Source organism: Macaca fascicularis, chromosome 7 (genome assembly GCF_037993035.2).
Source record: "Macaca fascicularis isolate 582-1 chromosome 7, T2T-MFA8v1.1".
Taxonomy (NCBI): Eukaryota; Metazoa; Chordata; class Mammalia; order Primates; family Cercopithecidae; genus Macaca; species Macaca fascicularis.
The window spans coordinates 75967541-75992174 of NC_088381.1; the positions used below are offsets into that span (position 1 = coordinate 75967541).

The following is a 24634-nucleotide window of genomic DNA, read 5'->3' on the forward strand; positions in this document are numbered from 1 at the left end:
TCCTGGGATGAATGGAGCTTAGATTCTAGTGAAAAAAAATCTTTATTTAGAACAGCCTGTATTCCATGGATGTCAATGAGGATTCCAATGAAAAAGAAGCCCATGATAGTGGGAAATACTGATTTTATTTTATTTTATTTTATTTTATTTTATTTTTTTATTTTATTTTTTTTTTTGAGACGGAGTCTCGCTCTGTCACCCAGGCTGGAGTGCAGTGGCCGGATCTCAGCTCACTGCAAGCTCCGCCTCCCGGGTTCACGCCATTCTCCTGCCTCAGCCTCCCGAGTAGCTGGGACTATAGGCGCCCGCCACCTCGCCCGGCTAGTTTTTTGTATTTTTTAGTAGAGACGGGGTTTCACCGTGTTAGCCAGGATGGTCTCGATCTCCTGACCTCGTGATCCGCCTGTCTCGGCCTCCCAAAGTGCTGGGATTACAGGCGTGAGCCACCGCGCCCGGCCGAAATACTGATTTTAATAGGTTAAATAGTTTTTTTTTGGAGGAGGTGGTGGGGACGGCAGCTTTATTGAGGTATATTTTATATACCATAAAATCCACTCATTGTAAGTGTTCAATTCGATGATTTTTAGTAAATTCATAGAATTGTACAATCATCACTATAATCCAGTTTTAGAACATTCCCATCAACACCCTCCCCATACCCCTGAATTCCCTCAAGTTTACTTACACTCATTCCCCACTGTCACCCACCGTGCTGGGCAACCACCAATCTACTTTCTGTCTATGGATTTGCCTATTCTGGATATTTCATATAAATGGAATCATACAACACCCGGTCTTTTGTGTTTAGCTTCTTTCATTTGACATAATGTTCACGCAGGTTGTAGTTTGTATTAGTAATTTGTTTCTTTTTTTATTGCTAATCAGTATTCCATTGCACTGCATTTGGTTTATCCATTCATCAGCTGGTGGACATTTGCACTGTTTCCAGTTTGGGGCAATTATAAATAATATTGCTATTAACATTTGTGTCCAAGTCTTTGTGTGGGCATATATTTTTTTTTATCTTGGGTAGATTCTCAGAATGGAACTGCTGGATTATTTGGTAAATGTATGTTTGACATTTTAAGAAACTGCCAAACTATTTTCCAAAGGCTATTTTACATGCCCACTGTCAGTTTCTGAGGGTTCCAGTTCATCACATCCTAGCCAACATTTGCTATTGTCTGTCTGTTAATTAGAGCTATTCTAATGGATGTGTAGTGGTATCTTACTGTGGTGTTCAGCAGGTTTTTATTCAGGCCTTCTCATGGCCTTTAATACAGCAATGTGCATTGTGAATTTCCAAAAGAGAATAGTGAATAGAAGATGCTGTGTTTCCCAAACTTACTTGCTCTTGGAATTCTAGTTTTCACTGATATGAGAATATTAAAGGCCTAATGTTCTACAGAACAGATTTTGGGAAGCATTACATCATTTCATTATAATATTATATTTAACTTTGTTCTCTGTGATATTTAGTAACAAGCAAGAGTTTGCTGTACAATGATTTTGAGTCATATAGCATAGATGTGGAGGCTAATAGAATGTAAAAGTTAAAGGAGGATGCTTAAGAGGTTAGCAGCATGGGAAGTAGTTGTTTTTATGAGTGACTCAGTGTTAGTTTGTTTTTCTCTGTACTTGGTTTCCTAGCCCAGTCCTGATGGGCCCCAAATCTCATGGGGCATGAGGCTGGGCTCGAGCTTAGAACTTGGCTACATTTTAATTGCTAATACTTAGATAATAATCATAATTTTTATTTTATTTTAAATTTTTATTAATTTATTTTATTTTTTGAGATGGGGATCTCTCTCTTTCACCCAGGTTGGAGTGCAGTGACATGATCTTGGCTCACTGCAACCTCCACCTCCTGGGATCAATTGATCTTCCGTCCTCTGCCTCCTGAGGAACTGGGATTACAGGTGTGCACAACCACGCCTGGCTGACTTTTTGTATTTTTTGTAGAGACAGAGTTTTACCATGTTGCTCAGGCTGGTCTCAAACTCCTGGAATCAAGCAATCCTCCCACCTCTGCCTCCTAAAGTACTGGGATTGCAGGTGTGAGCCCCCATGTCCAGACAATAATTATGATGACAACAACAATAATAGCTATTAGATGAGATTTAAATTGATCACATCTGTGCCAGGCACTGTGCTGAGCACTCTTCATGGATGATCTCAACTGAATTCTCACAATGACCCTACTATAACCATTTTACAGATGAGGAAACTGGGGCACAGAGCAGTTAGTAGCTTGCATGCAGGTAGTAGATGTGGCAGAGTCAGGATTGGAACCTGGACCCTCTGAGACCAGAGTCTCTGTTGTACATCCCACAATCATACCGAAAAGGTGGATCAGCCTGAAAAAAGATTTTTTAAAATCTTAATTACACAGGAATTATATAGGATGCTGGAAAGGTTTCCAGTCCAGAATTTGGCTCCTTAGGGTCATCATTGTTCTAGTCACTCTCGGCCTTTCCTCCTCACCTAATAGGAAATGCACCATGTGTTCTCCTGTGGGAGTCCTCTTGTGTCTATCCTTCCAGCCCCATGGCCACCCCCTTGGTCCAGACCTCACCTCTCCTCTGGACTATTACCAAGCATGTACACACACGTGCACGCGTGTGCGCGCGCACACACACACACACACACACGCATACATGAAAGCTTCTACCTGGTTTCATTGTTGTTAGAATTTTTATTAAAAACCAGGAGCACATCCCCATGAGAAGGATCTTTCCAGAGCCCTGCCCTGCTGCACTGCACTGCTGTGTCCAGTTTAACAGCCTTCACTGGCTCTCTTTTCTCAAAGAAAATTTCAAACCCTGAGCAGTGTATTCACACTGACTTCTATTTCCTTCCGCATCATGTCTCCCATAACCTCCCGCTCTTGGATCAACTGCTGTAGGCCACCTGGCCTCTTCACTGCTGCCAAGACAAGCAAAGCCATCCTGCCTCCATGCCTCTGTGTCGACTTGTCCTCCAGCCTGCCATGCCTTCCTCTCCATTGTTTGTTTCTCTGAGCCCTTTCCTGCCCTTGGACATCCCCACTACCTCTAGGATACTATTTCAGCAGATCCCGGCCCATAGGACCCCTCCTTCCTTTGGAACCCCTTGGAGAACAAATGTCTGTGACCCTGTGTCATCTATCTAAGTTCTTCGGTCTCAGTCTTATTTTCTGTAAAATGGGCACAATAATAGTCCCACCTCACACAGTTCTTGTGCAGGTTAAAAGATGTAAAGCACATGGTAAACTTAGAACAGTAGCTGGCACAAAGCCTCAAGGCAAGTATTCAATAAATGGAAGATACTGTTATTAATAATCGAGATTGTAATTTTTATTACTGCATGATGCTTTGTGTTGTTTTAATCTAACTCTCTCATGAGGGGTAAATCTTCTGAGAATGGGGATCAAGTCATGTCACAGTTCCTGTAATGCTTCAGCATCAAGATCCCAGGACATGTTTGTTGAGGATGGGTGAGCAAACCCTAGCCAAAGAGTTGGAAGCTCAATGTCAATGTGAGCTCTACCAGCTACTCAGCGTGTGACGTTGACTTATATTCTTGGCATCTTCGTTTCTTTCACTTTGTATCATCATCCCTAATATTCTGTTTGAACGTGGATTTCAAATCCAAGCCCGATATTGATTCTCTGTGTTAATTTGGGCACATTCTTCAATCTTCTTAGTCCTCAGTTTCTTAATCTGTGAAATGGAGAGAATAATCTTGTTTTACTATTGGCTGTAAGAATAAATGAGGTATTGCTTATAAAATGCTCACCTCAGTACTCAGTTCAGTTGCACTTGTGGTTGTTTTATCATAGCTGTTTGATTTTGTTATTTGATAAACACTAGACTTGTTGAATGTATTAGTTTCCTGGGTCTGTCATAAAAAATACTACTGATTGGATGGTTTGAACCACCGAAATTTATTTGTTTCATAACTCTGGAGCTTAGATGTTCAGAATCAGGGTGTCAACACCGTTGATTCCTTCTGAGAGCTGTGAGAGAGAATCTGTTGCAGGTTGGGAAGCCTTAGGCTTGTAGATGGCATTTGTCTTGGGTCTTCACATTGTCTTCCTTTTGAGCATGTCTGTCTCTGTGTCCTTTTGTAAAGACACCAGTCATATTGGATTAGGACCCATCCGAATGATCTCATCTTAACTTGATCACCACTGTAAAGACTCTATTTCCAAATAAGATCACATTTTGAGGTACCAGCAGTCAGAATTTCAACATACCTTCATGCTATAGAGACACAATTCAGCCAGTACCATTGAAAATGATTAATAGTTTTATTTCTTAAATGAAATAGAAATGAAAAATCACTGGACAGTGATTCCCCTTCCCTCCACTGCACTTGACATTCACAGCAGTTCTTTTAACTGGATCAGGTGAGTGGAGTTAGTTTTGATGAAGATCCTCTTCTTTCTGCAAAGCAACTCCCAGAACCTTTGTCCTGAGTGGTGAGTCCCACAAGTACTTTTGGAATTGTAAGTCTGTCGCTTCTAGTTCACGACGTTGTTATAGGGCCCCCGGGATGGAAATAACACACCGGGTCTCAGTCAATTGGTGTTCTTTCCCTGTTTTTATAGCACTCTGCAAACTCTCCTGCTGTTTACATGTGACTTATATTCCTCTGGTGGTCCCTAAATAGATGTAATAAAAACAGATTTAGAATATTAATCTGACATGGTTCAAGCCAACATGGTCTAATAGAAATTTATTTACTGGAGATGGTGAAAAATCAGAAAGAGTAGAGTGCGAATCATTTCTTAGTAAGTATTTGTTGCTGGCTTCTTTGGCACTGTTTTTCAAAGTGCAGTCCTGGATTCCTGGTGTTGTTTGTGGAAAATGCAGATTGCAAGGCCCTGCCCCCATCCTGCAGATTCAGTGTCTTTCAGGGAGGGGTCCTGGAATTGGCATTTCTGTTGATCTGCCCATGTTCTGAGTGGTGCTTCACCCTGCAATGTTTGAGAACCACTGGTTTCTATCCTCTCGGAAGGAAATGCGTTGTGTTGTCTGAGTCAGATGGGTTTCAGTGCTGGAGTCTGTCCAGGGCTGAAGACCAGGAGGGCCAGGAAGCAGGTGTGGGGCAGATGGCCCAGGGATGGTCTGTGGGCAAAGGGAGGAGTCAAGTAGCCATGGTGAGGACAAGTGTGTCCAATCCTTTGTGAGGTGACATCTGCTGAGCATGGTAAAAGGACAGTGGATTTCAGGTGTGACAGGGAGGCCTGTAAAGGTTGATGGGGTCTGTACTGTCGCCAGGTGGTTTGACCTGGGGCATGAGTTTCTGGCAGCCTCAATGTATGGAGGTCCGAGCATCATCCCTATTAAGGGTCTAGCAGCTGGGAGCACTGGGAGCACAGGGGGTGTAGGAGGGGCTGACGCCTAGTCCTGAGGGGGGCTAACTCCACTCACCTGACTCCACTCACCTGACTCAGTGAGGCGGGGCCTCAGAGCCACTTGGAGAGAGCTGTGTGCAAATTTGGATTTCTGAGCTTGAACCAGCCCTTCTTCATTACACTGTGGGAATCTGTATTTTTAAAGCTCCCCAGGTGATTTAATGTGAGTCCCTCGGGATAGCATTTGAGAAGCATGAGGAAAGAGTTGGCTTTGGGACCAGTGACCTGGTCCTAGTGCTGTGACCTTGATCGAGTTACTAACCCACTCTGAGACAGTTTGATTATCTCTCAAATGAAGATACAGATTTTTTTTTCTTTCTTTCTTTGCTGTTGTGAGAATTACGGATAAGAGATGTGATACACTTAGCACACTCTCTGGCACACAGTAGGCCACAATAAATGGTGGCCCCAAGCCTTGTGAAACCTGAGATTCTAGGCACAATGAGAATCCACTGGGCCAAGGAGTCAACAGAGGGACTCTGACTGGAATTGGGATATAGGATGAGATCTTGACTCTAGACAACATTGCCTCCTGGTGTCCAGAAATGGAACTAGGAAAAAGAAAAAAGAAAAAAGCAGCACTCATGTCAAGGCTTAAATAGTGTTTACCTGTGCAGACCAGGCATTATTCTAAGCACTTTATGCACAACCTTTTGAATAAGTACTATTGTTATCCCATTTTATACATGAGAAAATTGGGACTCGGAAAGATGCGTGCATGGTCGCATGGTCCATTGTGCAGCAGAATTGAGTTTCAGACCCAGGTCATCTGGCTGTATCCTCAGCCCCCTGTTGCTGCCTGTTTAAGCCTCATGTGAGGACAGAGTGGTCTTTGAACCACAATGCTGAGTCTCAAAAGTAAGCTGGGACTCAAGAAAAATGTTTCCAGCTATTTATTTATTTATTTTTTTGCCATACATTTCTAGATGTTAAATTGTACAGCCACTTCATGACAAAGTTAGAAAAGCTGGCATTTTCATAGCAGAAACTGAGCTCTAAAAACCTCCACTATTGCCAAAGGCTTGATAAGTTGTAATAGAAAATCCATAACACAAAATTATCTTAGAGTGAAAATCCCTTGACCACTTTATATTCCATTCTTGCATAAGATTTTTAATTTTTTTAAATTTTATTATTATTGTTCTTTAAGTTCTAGGGTACATGTGCACAACGTGCAGGTTTGTTACATATGTATACATGTGCCATGTTGGTTCGCTGCACCCATTAACTTGACATTTACATTAGGTATTTCTTCTAACTTGCATAAGATTTGACCTCTTTCATGGGTCAATTAGAGCTTCAAAGGGCTTCTCTGACCACGGTTCCTTCTCCCTTAGCCTCCAGCCTCACTGACTCAATCCTCATTCAGTTGATAGAAATTTGAATCTCTGATCAAGATTTTCCCCACCTTACACATGAGGCATTGGCATTACCGAATATATTGGCTTAATTCTGAGAGTATTTTGTTAGAATTTCAACCTTTTGTAACATTCTTCTCTATCCCTTCTCTCTGTTCTCAGGGCATAACCTTCGGTGGCAGGACAAATCAGGCCAGCACGCAGTCTGCCAAGTCCCTGTCAAGAAAAACAGCTAGATCCATTTCTAATCAACACTTCCCAACACAACACTTCTGAGTCTCTAAAGGAGACCAGAGCTTGAAACTTTCCAGACTTCCAATAGATATCGAGTGCAAAAGGATATTTAGGTTGTGTTCGCACAAATCTGGTTGATTTGAGAGATAAAGGGGTGAGAAAACGAGTGTGACTTTCACCTAAGAAGTCACATGAACATATTTCACATTTGAACTACATAATGCGTGATGGTTATTGAAATAGCCCAAACCTCTACCACAGAGCGAGGGATATAGCTCAAGTGGCAACCAAGCAGTCGCAGAACCAAGGAATGGATGACTACAAGTATCAGGACAACTATGGGGGCTATGCCCCCAGTGATGGCTATTACCGTGGCAATGAGTCCAACCCAGAAGAAGATGCACAGAGTGATGTCACCGAAGGTCATGATGAGGAAGACGAGATCTATGAGGGCGAGTACCAGGGTATCCCTCACCCAGATGATGTCAAGGCCAAGCAGGCCAAGATGGCGCCCTCCAGAATGGACAGCCTTCGGGGCCAGACAGACCTGATGGCTGAGAGGCTGGAAGATGAGGAGCAGTTGGCCCACCAGTATGAGACCATCATGGATGAGTGTGGCCATGGCCGCTTCCAGTGGATCCTCTTTTTCGTCTTAGGTTTGGCCCTGATGGCCGATGGAGTGGAAGTGTTCGTGGTGAGTTTTGCCCTGCCCAGTGCAGAGAAGGACATGTGTCTGTCCAGTTCCAAAAAAGGAATGCTAGGTAAGTGGAAATTTCCAATGATCCCTCCAATGAAAGGGAAGGAGAAGTAAAATTTATGTAGTATCTGTCACTATTAGGCACTTTAAATATATCACAATGTACCCATTTTGCTGTTAAGGAATTTTTATCTTAGAGAAATCAATTGATTGGCTTAAGTTTGCACAGCTAATAAGTCTTGGAACTTAGATTTCTATTGAGGTCTATCTGACTTCTGAGCTCTTAGTTTGCTTTCCAGATCTTGTTGCCTCCTTGAGAGTCAGATTTCTTTCTTCTTCTCATTAAACCTTCTTCGATGTCCAAATGACAACTACATTTTGGGAGTGGCAAATGTGGGAGTGGCAAATTAAACCTTCTTCCATGTCCAAATGACAAATATATTTGGGAAGAGACCTCTGGCTGGTGTCTTCCACTTGGTTCTTCTCTCTGTGTCTTTCCAGAATCTGATGGTGTCTGTTCCTGGTTTCTCATGTACATAAATGTTAGTAGGCTGAATGCCCACATACCCTGGGGATGAATGGTGGACTTGAGCACACCAGTGGAGTCCCTGCAGGCTGTTGGGAACCATGCTGTGAAGCACAGATGGATTCTGCAGGATAGAGGAACAGCTTTGCAAATCAATTAAGAGATCAGCATCATCAGAGCCAAGCATCAGCATCAGGCTGAGGCAGAGACGATTTGTGAAATTAGAGAGAGGATATGCACAAATGGTGTGATGTAGAAAACATTCATCATCATATGGACAAGCATTTGTCTTTAGTCACCAAATGTCCTGCAAAACGTATCTAGCCTCTAAACTTAGAGTCCATGGAATTAATTGTGCAGCAAACATGCAGTTATTGAGAACTATGAGTCAAGGTCTCATTCAAGACCAGGACATGCTTGTGACCCTGAAGAGCTCAAAATCTATCTAGCAATTCAGCTCCTTCATTCAACAAATATTTTTTATTGATTTACCTTATGCTAGACTCGGTGCTCAGGACCTGGGAAGAAAAAAGCTTTTGTCTCTCAGATAATTTGCATGTAGTTGAACAAACAGACATTAACAAACACAGAGAATTATTTAGTTACTGTAGGGACAGTCTCTATGAAATACCTGGTGCAATTCAGATCCCCAATATTTGCTATAGAACAACAGCTAGCAAACAGTTCTGTAAAGACCCAGATAGTAGATATTGTAGACTTTGCAGACCCAGATGGTCTCTGTCACAACCACTCAACTCTGCCACGGTAGCACAATAGCAGCTTTGAACAACATGTAAACAAATGGGCGTGACTGTGTTCCAATTAGACTTTATTTACGAAAAAATGGTCAGTGGGCCAGATTTAGCCTGCGGGCTGCAGTTTGCAATCCCCTGAATTAGGGCCACTGTAAATAAAACTGAGATATCAAATAAAGGACATCTGCATAAAGAATTGTTCCTGGGGGCTTTTTAAAATGGTTTTACACATTTGTGTTTAACTAAAGGGCCATTTAAAATGATTAGAACTATGTCAGATATAACCATGAGGGCACCAAAAGAAACAGAGTATATGCAAACAGAAGGAAGGGCTTGAGAAGCAAGGATATTACCTAGAGTTTTTAAACACCAATATAATTTTAGTGTAATTCTTTTTCATATTAAAAAATTCTGCTACCTGCTTTTAGGTATAAATAGTAGATTTTTTTTAAAGGACAAAACCAACCAACCAACCAACAAACAACCGATAAAAACCAAAAACCCCAAACAAAACAAAACCATCTCCAACTGATGTAAACATTTCCAAGACATTAATTTGTTTTGCAGCATTCCCAACTGAAACCATGGGTCCCTGTGAGTCCAAATTGGCAACGTCGGTAATGATTTCATGCCCTGCTGGTCTCTCTGGCACCGTGGTGCCTAGCAGCCTCATTAACAGAGCTGCAGTATGGTTGCAGCCCTTGCCGGCTCTTAGGGCAAATGCTGGGAGTTGCGGGAACATGGTCTTAATCTGGGGAGTCCAGGTTTTTGTAATTTTGCTCTTAGTGTCTGCCCAGAAGATGCTGTGACTCAGCCCAAGAGGAGAAGGCAGACCCTCTGAACATAGATGGACTTCCTGTGCACTCATGGGACCCTCTTTGTGGTCAAGAAAATGAATGTCTAAATGGATCCAGGGGGCTGGATGATTTGAGGATTTCATGAGGCCAGAATTTCCACACACGGTCACATGGAACCTTCAGAGTCACCATGTCAGCTAGATGATCTTTGTCCTTCAGTGTAAACATGCAGACCCAGATTCAGAGAGTTTTATCTAAGGTCACATAGTTCGTAAGTGTCAAGCAGGGGTTTGACCCCAGGTCTATTTGACTTAAAAGTCTGGGCCCATTCTGCCACATCACACTGCCTTTCTCTCATGCCTGGTTTGTGGGAAGGAGGTCATGCCATGCACAGGCCACTGTCTGTGTCATCAAGCACCTTATAGATTGCTTGGAACACCAGACTGCTTCCAGAAGAAAGGGAGCATGGTGTGCTGATAATGATGTGGGCACTGGAGTCCGACCTCTAGGCAACTGGGTGTGTCCTGTATGTCGTCGATTTGCTAGTGACCTTGGGCAAGTGATGACTCCTCTAATTCTTGGTGTTTCCATCTGTAGAATAAGAGCAGTAATACAGTGCTGTGAGGACTAAATGAGATAATGTAGGTGTAAAGCAACCAGCACTTGGTGCCCCCTCAACAACGATTAGTTCTTGTTACTTTATATTCTGCCATTCTGCCTTCTGGCATTTGCAGTGAACTATACCTGCAGTGAGATGATGAAGCAGTGTGGCTCTGGAGCCAGTTGCTTGGGTTTGAGTCCTTGCTGTGCCATTTCTTAGTAGCGTGATTTTCGGCAAGTTGCCTGGCTTCTCTGTGCCTTGGTTTCCTTGTTTGCAAAATGGAGATAATAATTGTATCTACTTCATAGGATTTTTTTGGGGAATTAAATGAGGTTAATCCATTTAACATGGCTAAAACAGTACCTGGACCTAATCAGTGCTCAAGATATCTTAGTTAACATCGTTAATTGTGGTTGTTATTATTACTAAACTCATTGCTTGATAATGATTCAGGAACAGATTTTCTCAGGTGAGACTGCAAATTTCTTTCAGCCAGTCTAAGGTCAAGCTATCCTACCTCAGCTGGTAAAAAGGCTGTTTATGTTTGAGTGCTGCTAACTCAGATCTCTCTTTCCCCATCCTCTCTCTGTGTTAAAAAGAAACTCTCTGGTTGGGTGTGGTGGCTCATGCCTGTAATCCCAGTGCTTTGGGAGGCCGAGGTGGGAGGATAACTTGATCCCAGGAGTTTGAGATCAGCCTGGGAAACATGGTGAAACCCGTGTCTACAAAATACAAAAGAAATTAGCCAGATACGGTGGTGCATGCCTGTAGTTCCAGCTACTCGAGAGGCTGAGGTGGGAGGATTGCTTGCGCCCAAGAGGCGGAGGTTGCAGTGAGCTATCATTGTGCCACTGTGCTCCAGCCTGGGTGAGAGAGTGACAACTCGTCTCATTAAAAAAAAAAAAAAGAAAAAAAAAAAGAAAAGAAAAGAAAAAGAAACTCTCTGAAAGTGATGTCTTTACACTAGACTTCTACTTGATGACCCAGGAAAGGAATTCAGTAAGAGAAATCTCCATTCCCAAATTCAAGTGTCAAATCATAGGATATTTTGTTATTTTTTTCCTGGAAGTTAATGAATCAGTTCAGAAAATAAATAAATATCCCTTGGCCAGGTGACAAAAATATCTGGGTGCTGCTGTCCTATTTTTCTGAGCGTTTAGAAAGATGAAAGTTTACTTCTCTTGAGCATTATGTTTTGTTGGATCCTCATCTGGAACTCTCACTTGGGGAAGAAAAAGGTCTGTGAGTATGTTGTTGACATTGAAGGCTCAACCCTGCCTAGTGTCCAGCAGTTGGTCTCTTTCAACTCTCAATGAAGGAGAAGGCATTCATTTGTTAAAGTCTTCATCCATTCTTTTAAAAAATGATTGAACATTACCACACGCCTGGTACTCCTCTGGTTTATAGCAATACAAGGAGACAAAGTCCTGGCACTCAATGAGTTTTATTCTAATGGCGGAAATGGAGGTCACACAGAGATGTTAAATACAAACACCACAATATAATCGTGCAATGCAATATTCAGTCTTACCACTTTTATTCAGATAGGAAGGAAACAAAGACAGTGTAAAGGGATAGAGCTTGAGCTTGGGGGAGTGGTTCTAGAATTAGGAGATTTGTTTTTGCAATTGCCCTATTAATGATTGTGTGACCTTGGGCCAATCTGAAGTCTTTCTTCTGAGATTCCACAATTTTAGGTGGTTGATGAGTGAATCCACATATATTTTAACCTTTTATGTGATAATTATGCATTTTCTGGGTATGTAAAAGAAAAATCACCCAAAGAAATGACTAAACTTAGGAAGCTCAAGGCTATGTGGCAGGGTAAGCCATTTGGTTCTTACAAATGACATCACTGGCAACGGATTATCATGTTTAGGAGTGTGGAGTTGATCCCACCAGCAATGGAGAGCTGTTTAATGGGGAGCTACGAAATATGCCTTTGAGGAAGGAGGTGATAAGATGGGGCCTGTGGTTTAGGATGATCACTCTACCCCAGTGATTTTGGTACTAAGAGTGCTTCTAGAGGAGCAGAATTTTGAGGATGAGTTTTCTGAATTGGCTCTGGAGTTTCTGGAATTGTCTTTCTAATCTGATTAGATTTAAAGATAATTCATTTTTTGAATGTGAGAGCCTTGTCTCCCTGGAGTTACTTTTAAATGGCAAAAACCACAATTATTTTTGCACCAGCCTATAGGATGACAATATTGGCGATACATAAGACAAACCAACTCCATGCTTTTCTGCCTGCATTTAATAAATCGTCACCAATTTTTCATAATTGCAAATAAGCGCCTCAACCTGGAATTGTGGGCTATTCCTTACCTTCATGCCTATGAATGTGAGCTTCCCTTTCAGGCAAGAGTTCTATGTTTTGCCTGAAGAGTTTTGATTTCTTGGAAGGATCCAGCGACTTGTGTATTTTATTGGCTGTTAGTTTCTTGCCATCTGCAGTGAAAAGACTCTGGGAGTTATACCTTTCAGAAAGTGATTTAGAACTTAACAGTTGACCCCTGGGGCATGGTGTCTGTGCCAGCCGCACGGAAGACACAGAGCAATGTCAGATGGGGCAGATTCATTAGAATAAATTGTGAGCTGAATTTTCATGGCAGCTCAGAGATAGATATATTACTCTGCTGTCATGAAAGATTATCCCGTGATTGTTTTATATGCAATTCTAGCCAAGCATCAGGGCAGAATATTTGATTTATGAGCCATGTTTTGTTTAGGCCTAAATTCATTGTCAGTTCTTGAAAAGAGGAGCCACTCTGTGTCTCAGAAGGAGGTGGCATGGAGGGGGGTGGGTCACTTGTCTGGCACAAAATATGTCCTCAGTAAATACCTACTTACTCATGATGGTGAAATCCACCACTGGCAATGTCCATGTATTTCTTTCTGTGTTTGATTTATATCAGTTTTCTTATTTATACTGTTTAGATCATGTAATTCTTCAGGATAGACTGATTACTTGATGCTCTTGTGAAAAAAAAAAAAGCTCAGAAGAAATAGAATAAACTTAAAATGAAGGGCTCCCTTAGCAGGCATACGCGATTGCCGTGTTTAGGAGTGTGGAGTTGATTCCACTGGCAATGGAGAACTGTTTAATGGGGAGCTATGAAATATGCCTTTGAGGAAGGAGGTGATAAGATGGGGCCTGTGGTTTAGGATGATCACTCTGTCCCAGTGATTTTGGTACTGAGAGTGCTTCTAGAGGAGCAGAATTTTGAGGATGAGTTTTCTGCATTGGTTCTGGAGTTTCTGGAATTGTCTTTCTAATCTGATTAGATTTAAAGATAGTTTATTTCTGAGCATGATATATTGTTATAGCAGTAGTTCCTTTTGAATTTTTCACATTTAAAATTTAATTTCAACTTTTATTTTAAATTCCGTGGGTACATGTGCAGGTTTGTTACATAGATATATTGTGTGATGCTGAGATTTGTGATATAAAGGATCCCATCGCCCAGGTATTGAGCAAAGAACCTAACTGTTTTTCAGTCCTTTCTCCTCTCCAGTAGTCCCCAGTGCCTATTATTCCCATCTGTATGTCCACGAATACCCAACATTTAGTTCTCACTTATAAGTGAGAACATGTGGTATTTGGTTTTCTACTCCTGCATTAATTCACTTAGGATTATGGCCTCCAGTTGCATCCATGTTGCTGCAAGGAACATGATTTTGTTCTTTTTTATGGCTGTGTGGTATTCCATGGTGTATATGCACCACCTTTTCTTTATCCAATCTCCATGTTGATGGGCACTTATGTTGATTCCATGTTAAAGAACCTTTTGACTCTATTTCTAGGAGTAAAGAGAGCACTGATAGTCCATGTTGTGATGTGGCAATGAAGATACATAAAATATCACTAGATACATCTAATCAAATACTTATAATAGGCAAGAATCTGGGTGACCAAGTACATGATACCTTCAAACGTTTTTGTCAAACTAATGAGTATAATGACTTTGGCTGGTAGCACTAATGGTACGGGGCAAAGAAGGGAAAGAAATGGATGAGCCCAAGGATTCAAATTCCCAGCTCAAATGCTGCATAAAGGATATGAAAGCTTCTGTGTTTCCCTTGAAAGAGATCCTTATCTCCTGAGATTGCTGAAAACCAAACCCAGAATCTCATTCTGTGAGTGGCTGAATTACAGTGAAAATTGAATTCCCAGCCTTGCAGGGTGTCTTCTGTTAAAGTGAGAACATTGACTGGGAAGGAATGAGATCCTGAAAGTCAGCATGGAGATGTGTGGGAAGACTGAGGAAACTGGGAACACTGAGCCCCTAAATTCTGAGGAGTCTTTTTTGCCAATATAAGCAACCTCTCTGCCCCTATTCAGACAAGATGAACTCTGCAGTGACTGAGGAGGCTGTGAGTGCCTCTCCTGAGGCAGTTGCCTTGCAAGACTTGCTGATTCTCATCAGGACCCACCCCCTCCACCCCTCTTTGCTTCTAGACCTATAACTATACTCAAGTCCCATCAGGCCTCTAAAGGTGAGGCACAACATGTGGACCATGAAGAGGTGGCTACACTCCAAAAGAATGATTTGATTTTTCTAATTTACACACACAGAAATCTGGAGAATATGTGTAGGAATGGATATTAAGGGTGTGGGATACTGGTGGAAGAAACATAGAGTTGGGTCAGGCTAAATTTATTGATTTGGGCCCACTGAGCAGAAATTCTGCATTTAATGTTGCAGCTTTACCAGTTTGTTTCATTGGTTGGCTGAAATGTAGATCAAAATGTGGCCCATAGTAAATGAACTTGAAATGCCAGACCTATGTTGGTTTATGGTAGAGGAAGGGATTGAAAGGCCTAGGAATATTTGCATCTTAGATGGATTTTTCATTTCAGACCTACTCACCCACACTGAGAGGGTTCAGAGAACACATCTTTTACCATGACTATGAGGGTTTCTTGAGGGGATCCTTAGTGTCCTTAAAGAGGTCTGTGATTACTGTGCTCTCTGATTACAGACCTTCCAGTGTGGACTGTAGTCACTGAGTTGTAACACCTAAATGCAGTGGGAATAATTGGATCCCAGGGTGCAAGGGCCAAGTGGTGGCACTCAGTCACCAAAGGCAAGGGGAGTGTGGTTACTGTAGTGGACAGCAGAGGCAAAGCAGAAATCAGAACGGTCTGACCTGTGTAGACCTATGGTACTGGCTAGTTAATTGTGGCATTTTTAGAAATGAAATAAAAAGGAAGCCTACTAAACTCTTACTTGATCTGTATAAGAGTAAAGTTCTAGGTCAAGTGAACAGAAGTCTAATGAAATATAGAAACAGAGCATCATGGCTTCTCGGTCAATTCCCAGACTTGAGCTAGTTTACAGACCCAGAACCACTTGAATGAAAGGGAGGCTGAATCTCCTTGAGGAGGGACCCCAGTACACTGCCAAAAATTTATACCATTAATCTTTCTCCCAGTGTTCCCCAAAGAGACCTGTGGGCTTTTACTAGGTGACTGTGCCTTAGGGAAAGGAAAATAGTCAGACTTTTTGAAGATACTTGCTCTGAACTGACACTAATTCCAAGAGACTGAAAACATCACTGTGGCCCATCAGTCAGAGTAGGAGCTTATGGTGATCAGGTATCAGTGGAGTTTTAGCTCAGGTCCATCTCACAGTGGGTCCCCAGACTTGTTCTGTGGTTAGTTCCCCAGTTCAGGAATGCATAATTAGAACAGACATCCTCAGCAACTGGCAGAATCGCCACATTGGTGAAGAAAGGATCATCGAGGAGAGAGACTGGAGGTGGGAGAACCTATAGGATGTGATTGGAGTAAGAAATATGCAATTCCTAAACTAGTCTTTAGAGGTAACAATAGAGGCCATTTGAGTGTTTTGAAGAATTGAGGTTTTTAATGTAGGCCTTAAAAACATTTCTGCTATAAGCACCATTATTTTCTTGTACAATTTATGCAAGGAAGAAAACCCTTCTTAACGTCAAGAGATTTACACTTTTACACAGCGGGTTGTGTTTATTATAATACAGTCAGTGAATTCATAGTCAGAGGGTTGACTATTACAAAGCTTATGAGTAAATTCACTTTTCTGTAACTAATGCACAATGAATAGAAATAAATTTTTCTACAATCAACCAACCAACCACCTAGCCAGCCAACTGAAAAGCAAGCTCCGTACTCTCAAGATTAAGAGCAATTTCACAATTAAACCACTGGAGTTAAAAAAAAATCTCTTGAAGAGAACGTCTTGCACACAAAGCACTCATTTTATCACGTGAGATACAGATTCAGTGTGGATTTAGCTTTGAAGGTGACGCTTTCCCCACTTGTCTACTGCTATTTTTTTGTGCCTTTCAGCTTATTCAAACATCAAAGGAGAGAGCCTACTACCCATTATGAAAGCACCTGTGTCAACAACTTTAAATTATTAACTCCTTGTTAAAACTTACGGTTTCTGAGTTATTACTTGGATTTTGATCAAGATTGAATCAAAGATATGTGGAGCTTGTGTAGATTTTAGTTTTATTGGGAATAAAGAGTAATGTCTGGAAAGAGAGGGAGAAGCAGAGAAAGAGAGGGAGGAGAGAGAGACAGAAAGAGAGAGAAAAGACAGGGCAGTAGAGGATGGTTCTTAGCTCCCAAGGATGCTGGGAAAATTAAATGAAATTACCCCTGCTCTCTGCCCTAACTACTCTGCTCAGGATCTGCACACAGTAGATGCTTAGTCAGTACTCATCTTGCTCCCCTGATCCAATGGCAAAACCTGATGTTTTAGCTTCTCAGTTGTTTCAATATTGATTAGAGCAAGGATGTCTCAGGACATTCTGTTCACTTTGCCTGCAGAATATCTCCCTTGGCAATGTTACCTTCAACGACTTTAATGAGTTGTTTTTCCTCTACAGTTAAGTGCACTCTTCCAGAAGACCTGGTAAATGAAAGATGTTTAGTAACTACCAATTTGCTAATTATCAGAATAAAAATATCTTATTTATTTATTTGTATTGATTCACCTATATTTATACTTATATTTGCTCCCACAATGGAAAACTTCACCAAGAATAAAAAAGACTCATAAGACCCTTGACCCACATGTTGGAAAATATGATCTTCCAGACCACAGAAAGCACAACAGAAATGAATGGGAGGAACTCTTAAGTAAACTGGCATATTTACTGAGAATGGAGGTGGAAGTTGCAGAGTTGGGTGTGGGCTGGAAATATATAAAGCTCATTCCCTGTACAAGTATATGTAAGCTTTTGACCTTGGTGGCCCAATGAAGAGGGTTTAGAGATGGATCTTTTATAGAATCATGAGGGACTTTATTCTGGTTATCTATTATTGCATATCAAACAAGCAAACAAACATATACTCCCCATAGAACCAAAACCACCAGGCCATTTACTTTGCTTATAAATCTGCAGCCTGGGCAGACACCTGGCCTCTGTCCAACTTGACATTGCCTGGGGCAGCTGGAAGGTGGGGGCTAGAATCATCGGAGGGCTCACCCACACAAATATCTGGTACCCAGACTGGAAGACACAGATGGCTGGGGCTTCTTTTGAACATCTCTCTCCATCTCCATATGATCTCTAAATGTAATCTTTCCAACATGGCCACTCCAGGGTAGCTGGATTTTTTTTTAACCTGTTGACTTAGGGCTTCCAAAGGGGCAGATCTTGGAAAGAGATCTTGAGAGAGAAAGACAAGCAGAAGCCTTTCGTGACTTTGCCTGGGAAGTCAAGCATGTTATTTCCTTGAATTCTATTTGTTGAGATAGTAATAAAAACCAATTTAATTTCAAGAAGAGAAGAAATAGACTCCATCTTCTAATGGAGGAAATGACAAGGTTCTGGAGAGCATGTGAGACCAGAAATTTTGCTGAGCTATTTTTCTGCAGTATGGTCAGTTACTGACTTTCTTTAGAATGAGTCCTCTGTGTGGGTCCTCTCAGTCATGCTCTATTGACATGTTGGGCCGGTCAATTCCATGTTCTGAGGGGCTGTCCTTTGCGTTGTAGGATGCTTAGCAGCATCCCTGGCCTCTACTCACTAAATGCCTGTAGCACCCTGTTCCTAGCTGTGACAACCAAAAATGTCTCCAGATGTTGCTAAATGTCCCCTGGGGGGCAAAATCACTTCCAGTTGACAACCACTGCACTAGATTAATGTCCTGAATCCTGACTACCCAATAGAATCACCTGAGGAGCTGCTGACAAAAACTACAGACTTTGCTCTAGAATAATTAAGCCAGAATGTCTATGGATGAGTCATGGGCATATGCATTTTTTAATAGCTCCCTAGTGATACTATTGTGCAGCCAGAGTAGAGATCCAGGTAGTTTATGCAAAGACTATGTATGAGTAGGAGCTGCTGAGATGTCAGGGTTTTTGCTTATCATGCTATATAAAAAGTAGGAACTATCCCCGCGTGGCTTCCTTCATGTATTTGTGATGATGTTTGGAATATTTGCACATATCTTGGGTAGCATGGAAAAATGGAACTGCGTTAAAAAATCTTGTACAGTGCTTTATAGATTTTCGGTGGTTTTCCTAATCACTCTTATTTGATCTTTAAATGACTCTGTGAGATGAGCAGAGTGATAGTCTGTATTTATGCAATGAGGGCAGTGTTGCTCAGAGACCTTAAGGGATGAGTGCTGGACTCCAGTTCCTAATGTGATTTTCCTATCCCGTGTTGCCACTCATTGTCACTATGGGTTCCTTTATATTAATGAAGTTGAAAGGCTTATTTTCTCCCATACAGACTTCTTCATAGAAAGCAAAATAAACTGATATGAATAAATCAATTATTTCACACAGTCTTGTATAACGTGTTACTTTTTTTCTAATTTAAAAGCAAATTATAATAATTATACCACTACCACCACTACCAAGAGTTACAATTTGATAAGCTCTTTCTTTGCATCCATTTTGTACTAGGTATCTTATCTTATACCATTTCTAACCTTTATAATGACCTGCAAGGCAAACATCATTTTCACTGTTTAACAGATGAGAAAACCTAGACTCTAAGAGGGTAAAGTAACTTGTAGAAACTAGTCAGTGACAGATCTAGGATTTGAAAAGTCCAGTTATATCTGACTTCAAAGTCTGTTGCTTCTCCTTTACCTTGCTGTCCCATCCCTGGAAGACGTTTCCAGATGTGCATTACCCATAAAACCTTAAACAACTTTTATGCAAAATGCATGACTTCAATAAGATGCAAGTGTGAAGTAGGCATTGGCCTCTATCAGGGTGCTGGAGTCAGTACCAGCCCATGTCCGTAGGTGAGAGAGGGATGTTGTTTGTGTCCTAGCTAGCGGGTGTAAAAGGCTGGGTGCTGATTTCATTGGAAGGGGAAACTGCAGGGGTCTGCAGTGATCCCTGAGGCTAGACTGTCAGCCTAGAATAGGCTGCCAGAGAGCTGAGTGGTGACATTGCCATCCTTTGTGTCAGGGGCCCAAGAGATGATCCGTCACTAAGTATGGAGCAGAGCAACAGAGCACAAAGAATTTCCCGCATCCCTTCCACCAGCAACGCTATCAGACAGAGAACACTAGGGTCCTCGGTGGAGCTAATGACTGCCGGCTAAAATGACTCTTTGAGGCCGGTGGGTGTAAACTTCCTCTTTATTTTGTAAATCTTAACCAGCACTAGCTCAGATGAACTGATTTCACTTTGCAAAGGATTTATTTTAATTTCAGAGAAGAAAGCTGGAAAGTCACAAATATTAGCAGGGATGGAAGAAAGGGGGTGTGATAGAAGGTCCTGGAAATGAAATAGCCTTTGACATGCCCCATGGGGTCCACTGAACAGGCTGGATGTGAACATCCTCTTCTCCGTGTGGGCTGGCCTGGGCTGCCTGAATGTGCGGAGTGTACGCTTTCTATTTCACCACTGGAGATTTTGCTGACTCAGAGGCATTCATCAATCTCTGCTGGGGATGTGCAGAAAATAGTCCAAAGAAGTTTTGTCCTTGCCTTGTTCTCTCTCCCTCACCTCTCTGTGGGTCCTAGAAAGGGGAGTCTTGTCCTTGAAAGGAGACATGATAACAGATTATAAGGTATAAGGCATGAATTACAAAATTATAGTACCATTTAATATTAGAAGCGAAAGAAAGGAAGGAGACCTCCTAGCAGGCCCTTCGTTTCTGACTTGAAGAAACTGAGCCCCAAGGAGACAGTGACTTGGTCAAGGTCACATACTCTCAGATCAGAATCTGGGACTCCTGACTATTGGCACAGAATTCTTTCCCCTCTGCCAAGTTGTCTTGCTGTTTGCTCATTAAGTGATGATTATTTAAACCAATCAGATCGGGGGGCGGAGCAAGATGGCCGAATAGGAACAGCTCCAGTCGCCAACTCCCAGCGGGAGCGACACAGAAGACCGGTGATTTCTGCATTTTCAACTGAGGTACTGGGTTCATCTCACTGGGGAGTGCCGGACGATCGGTGCTGGTCAGCTGCTGCAGCCCAACCAGCGAGAGCTGAAGCAGGGCGAGGCATTGCCTCACCTGGGAAGCGCAAGGGGGAAGGGAATCCCTTTTCCTAGCCAGGGGAACTGAGACACACAACACCTGGAAAATCGGGTAACTCCCACCCCAATACTGCGCTTTAAGCAAACAGGCACACCAGGAGATCATATCCCACACCTGGCCGGGAGGGTCCCACACCCACGGAGCCTCCCTCATTGCTAGCACAGCAGTCTGTGATCTACCGGCAAGGCAGCAGCGAGGCTGGGGGAGGGGCGCCCGCCATTGCTGAGGCTTAAGTAGGTAAACAAAGCTGCTGGGAAGCTCGAACTGGGTGGAGCTCACAGCAGCTCAGGGAAACCTGCCTGTCTCTGTAGACTCCACCTCTGGGGACAGGGCACAGTAAAATAACAAATGCAGCAGAAAACTCTGCAGACGCAAACGACTCTGTCTGACAGCTTTGAAGAGAGCAGTGGATCTCCCAACACGGAGGCTGAGATCTGAGAAGGGACAGACTCCCTGCTCAAGTGGGTCCCTGACCCCTGAGCAGCCTAACTGGGAGACATCCCCCACTAGGGGCAGTCTGACACCCCACACCTCACAGGGTGGAGTACACCCCTGAGAGGAAGCTTCCAAAGCAAGAATCAGACAGGTACACTCGCTGTTCAGAAATATTCTATCTTCTGCAGCCTCTGCTGCTGATACCCAGGCAAACAGGGTCTGGAGTGGACCTCAAGCAATCTCCAACAGACCTACAGCTGAGGGTCCTGACTGTTAGAAGGAAAACTATCAAACAGGAAGGACACCTACACCAAAACCCCATCAGTACATCACCATCATCAAAGACCAGAGGCAGATAAAACCACAAAGATGGGGAAAAAGCAGGGCAGAAAAGGTGGAAATTCAAAAAATAAGAGCGCATCTCCCCCGGCAAAGGAGCGCAGCTCATCGCCAGCAACGGATCAAAGCTGGACGGAGAATGACTTTGACGAGATGAGAGAAGAAGGCTTCAGTCCATCAAATTTCTCAGAGCTAAAGGAGGAATTACGTACCCAGCGCAAAGAAACTAAAAATCTTGAAAAAAAAAGTGGAAGAATTGATGGCTAGAGTAATTAATGCAGAGAAGGTCCTAAATGAAATGAAAGAGATGAAAACCATGACACGAGAAATACGTGACAAATGCACAAGCTTCAGTAACCGACTCGATCAACTGGAAGAAAGAGTATCAGCGATTGAGGATCAAATGAATGAAATGAAGCGAGAAGAGAAACCAAAAGAAAAAAGAAGAAAAAGAAATGAACAAAGCCTGCAAGAAGTATGGGATTATGTAAAAAGACCAAATCTACGTCTGATTGGGGTGCCTGAAAGTGAGGGGGAAAATGGAACCAAGTTGGAAAACACTCTTCAGGATATCATCCAGGAGAACTTCCCCAACCTAGTAGGGCAGGCCAACATTCAAATCCAGGAAATACAGAGAACGCCACAAAGATACTCCTCGAGAAGAGCAACTCCAAGACACATAATAGCCAGATTCACCAAAGTTGAAATGAAGGAAAAAATCTTAAGGGCAGCCAGAGAGAAAGGTTGGGTTACCCACAAAGGGAAGCCCATCAGACTAACAGCAGATCTCTCGGTAGAAACTCTACAAGCCAGAAGAGAGTGGGGGCCAATATTCAACATTCTTAAAGAAAAGAATTTTAAACCCAGAATTTCATATCCAGCCAAACGAAGTTTCATAAGTGAAGGAGAAATAAAATCCTTTACAGATAAGCAAATGCTTAGAGATTTTGTCACCACTAGGCCTGCCTTACAAGAGACCCTGAAGGAAGCACTAAACATGGAAAGGAACAACCGGTACCAGCCATTGCAAAAACATGCCAAAATGTAAAGACCATCGAGGCAAGGCAGAAACTGCATCAACTAACGAGCAAAATAACCACTTAATATCATAATGGTAGGATCAAGTTCACACATAACAATCTTAACCTTAAATGTAAATGGACTAAATGCTCCAATTAAAAGACACAGACTGGCAAACTGGATAAAGAGTCAAGACCCATCAGTCTGCTATATTCAGGAGACCCATCTCACACGCAGAGACATACATAGGCTCAAAATAAAGGGATGGAGGAAGATTTACCAAGCAAATGGAGAACAAAAAAAAGCGGGGGTTGCAATACTAGTCTCTGATAAAACAGACTTTAAACCATCAAAGATCAAAAGAGACAAGGCCATTACATAATGGTAAAGGGATCAATTCAACAGGAAGAGCTAACTAACCTAAATATATATGCACCCAATACAGGAGCACCCAGATTCATAAAGCAAGTCCTTAGAGACTTACAAAGAGACTTAGACTCCCATACAATAATAATGGGAGACTTCAACACTCCACTGTCAACATTAGACAGATCAACGAGACAGAAAGTTAACAAGGATATCCAGGAATTGAACTCATCTCTGCAGCAAGCAGACCTAATAGACATCTATAGAACTCTCCACCCCAAATCAACAGAATATACATTCTTCTCAGCACCACCTCGTACTTACTCCAAAATTGACCACGTAATTGGAAGTAAAGCACTCCTCAGCAAATGTACAAGAACAGAAATTATAACAAACTGTCTCTCAGACCACAGTGCAATCAAACTAGAATTCAGGACTAAGAAACTCAATCAAAACTGCTCAACTACATGGAAACTGAACAACCTGCTCCTGAATGACTACTGGGTACATAACGAAATGAAGGCAGAAATAAAGATGTTCTTTGATACCAATGAGAACAAAGATACAACATACCAGAATCTCTGGGACACATTTAAAGCAGTGTGTAGAGGGAAATTTATAGCACTAAATGCCCACAAGAGAAAGCAGGAAAGATCTAAAATTGACACTCTAACATCGCAATTAAAAGAACTAGAGAAGCAAGAGCAAACACATTCGAAAGCTAGCAGAAGGCAAGAAATAACTAAGATCAGAGCAGAACTGAAGGAGATAGAGACACAAAAAACCCTCCAAAAAATCAATGAATCCAGGAGTTGGTTTTTTGAAAAGATCACCAAAATTGACAGACCACTAGCAAGACTAATAAAGAAGAAAAGAGAGAAGAATCAAATCGACACAATTAAAAATGATAAAGGGGATATCACCACCGACCCCACAGAAATACAAACTACCATCAGAGAATACTATAAACACCTCTACGCAAATAAACTGGAAAATCTAGAAGAAATGGATAATTTCCTGGACACTTACACTCTTCCAAGACTAAACCAGGAAGAAGTTGAATCCCTGAATAGACCAATAGCAGGCTCTGAAATTGAGGCAATAATTAATAGCCTACCAACCAAAAAAAGTCCAGGACCAGATGGATTCACAGCTGAATTCTACCAGAGGTACAAGGAGGAGTTGGTACCATTCCTTCTGAAACTATTCCAATCAATAGAAAAAGAGGGAATCCTCCCTAACTCATTTTATGAGGCCAACATCATCCTGATACCAAAGCCTGGCAGAGACACAACCAAAAAAGAGAATTTTAGACCAATATCCCTGATGAACATCGATGCAAAAATCCTCAATAAAGTACTGGCAAACCGGATTCAGCAACACATCAAAAAGCTTATCCACCATGATCAAGTGGGCTTCATCCCTGGGATGCAAGGCTGGTTCAACATTCGCAAATCAATAAACATAATCCAGCATATAAACAGAACCAAAGACAAGAACCACATGATTATCTCAATAGATGCAGAAAAGGCTTTTGACAAAATTCAACAGCCCTTCATGCTAAAAACGCTCAATAAATTCGGTATTGATGGAACG

The 24634-nt window shown here is 42.1% G+C and overlaps 1 protein-coding gene across 5 annotated transcripts in view; it reads left to right on the forward strand.

Annotated features, from left to right (window-relative positions):
* SV2B (synaptic vesicle glycoprotein 2B) overlaps window positions 1-24634 on the forward strand; it is a 188541-nt gene that overhangs the window by 105995 nt on the left and 57912 nt on the right. For 4 of the 5 annotated variants that reach the window (XM_065548468.2, XM_065548467.2, XM_065548472.2 and 1 more), the window contains one exon: window positions 6922-7754. The exons of the other annotated variant lie outside the window; for it this stretch is intronic. In XM_065548468.2, the coding sequence (XP_065404540.1) occupies window positions 7304-7754 (451 nt within the window). In that variant the 5' untranslated portion in view covers window positions 6922-7303. The remainder of the gene's footprint in view (window positions 1-6921; window positions 7755-24634) is intronic. 5 annotated transcript variants of the gene reach the window in all.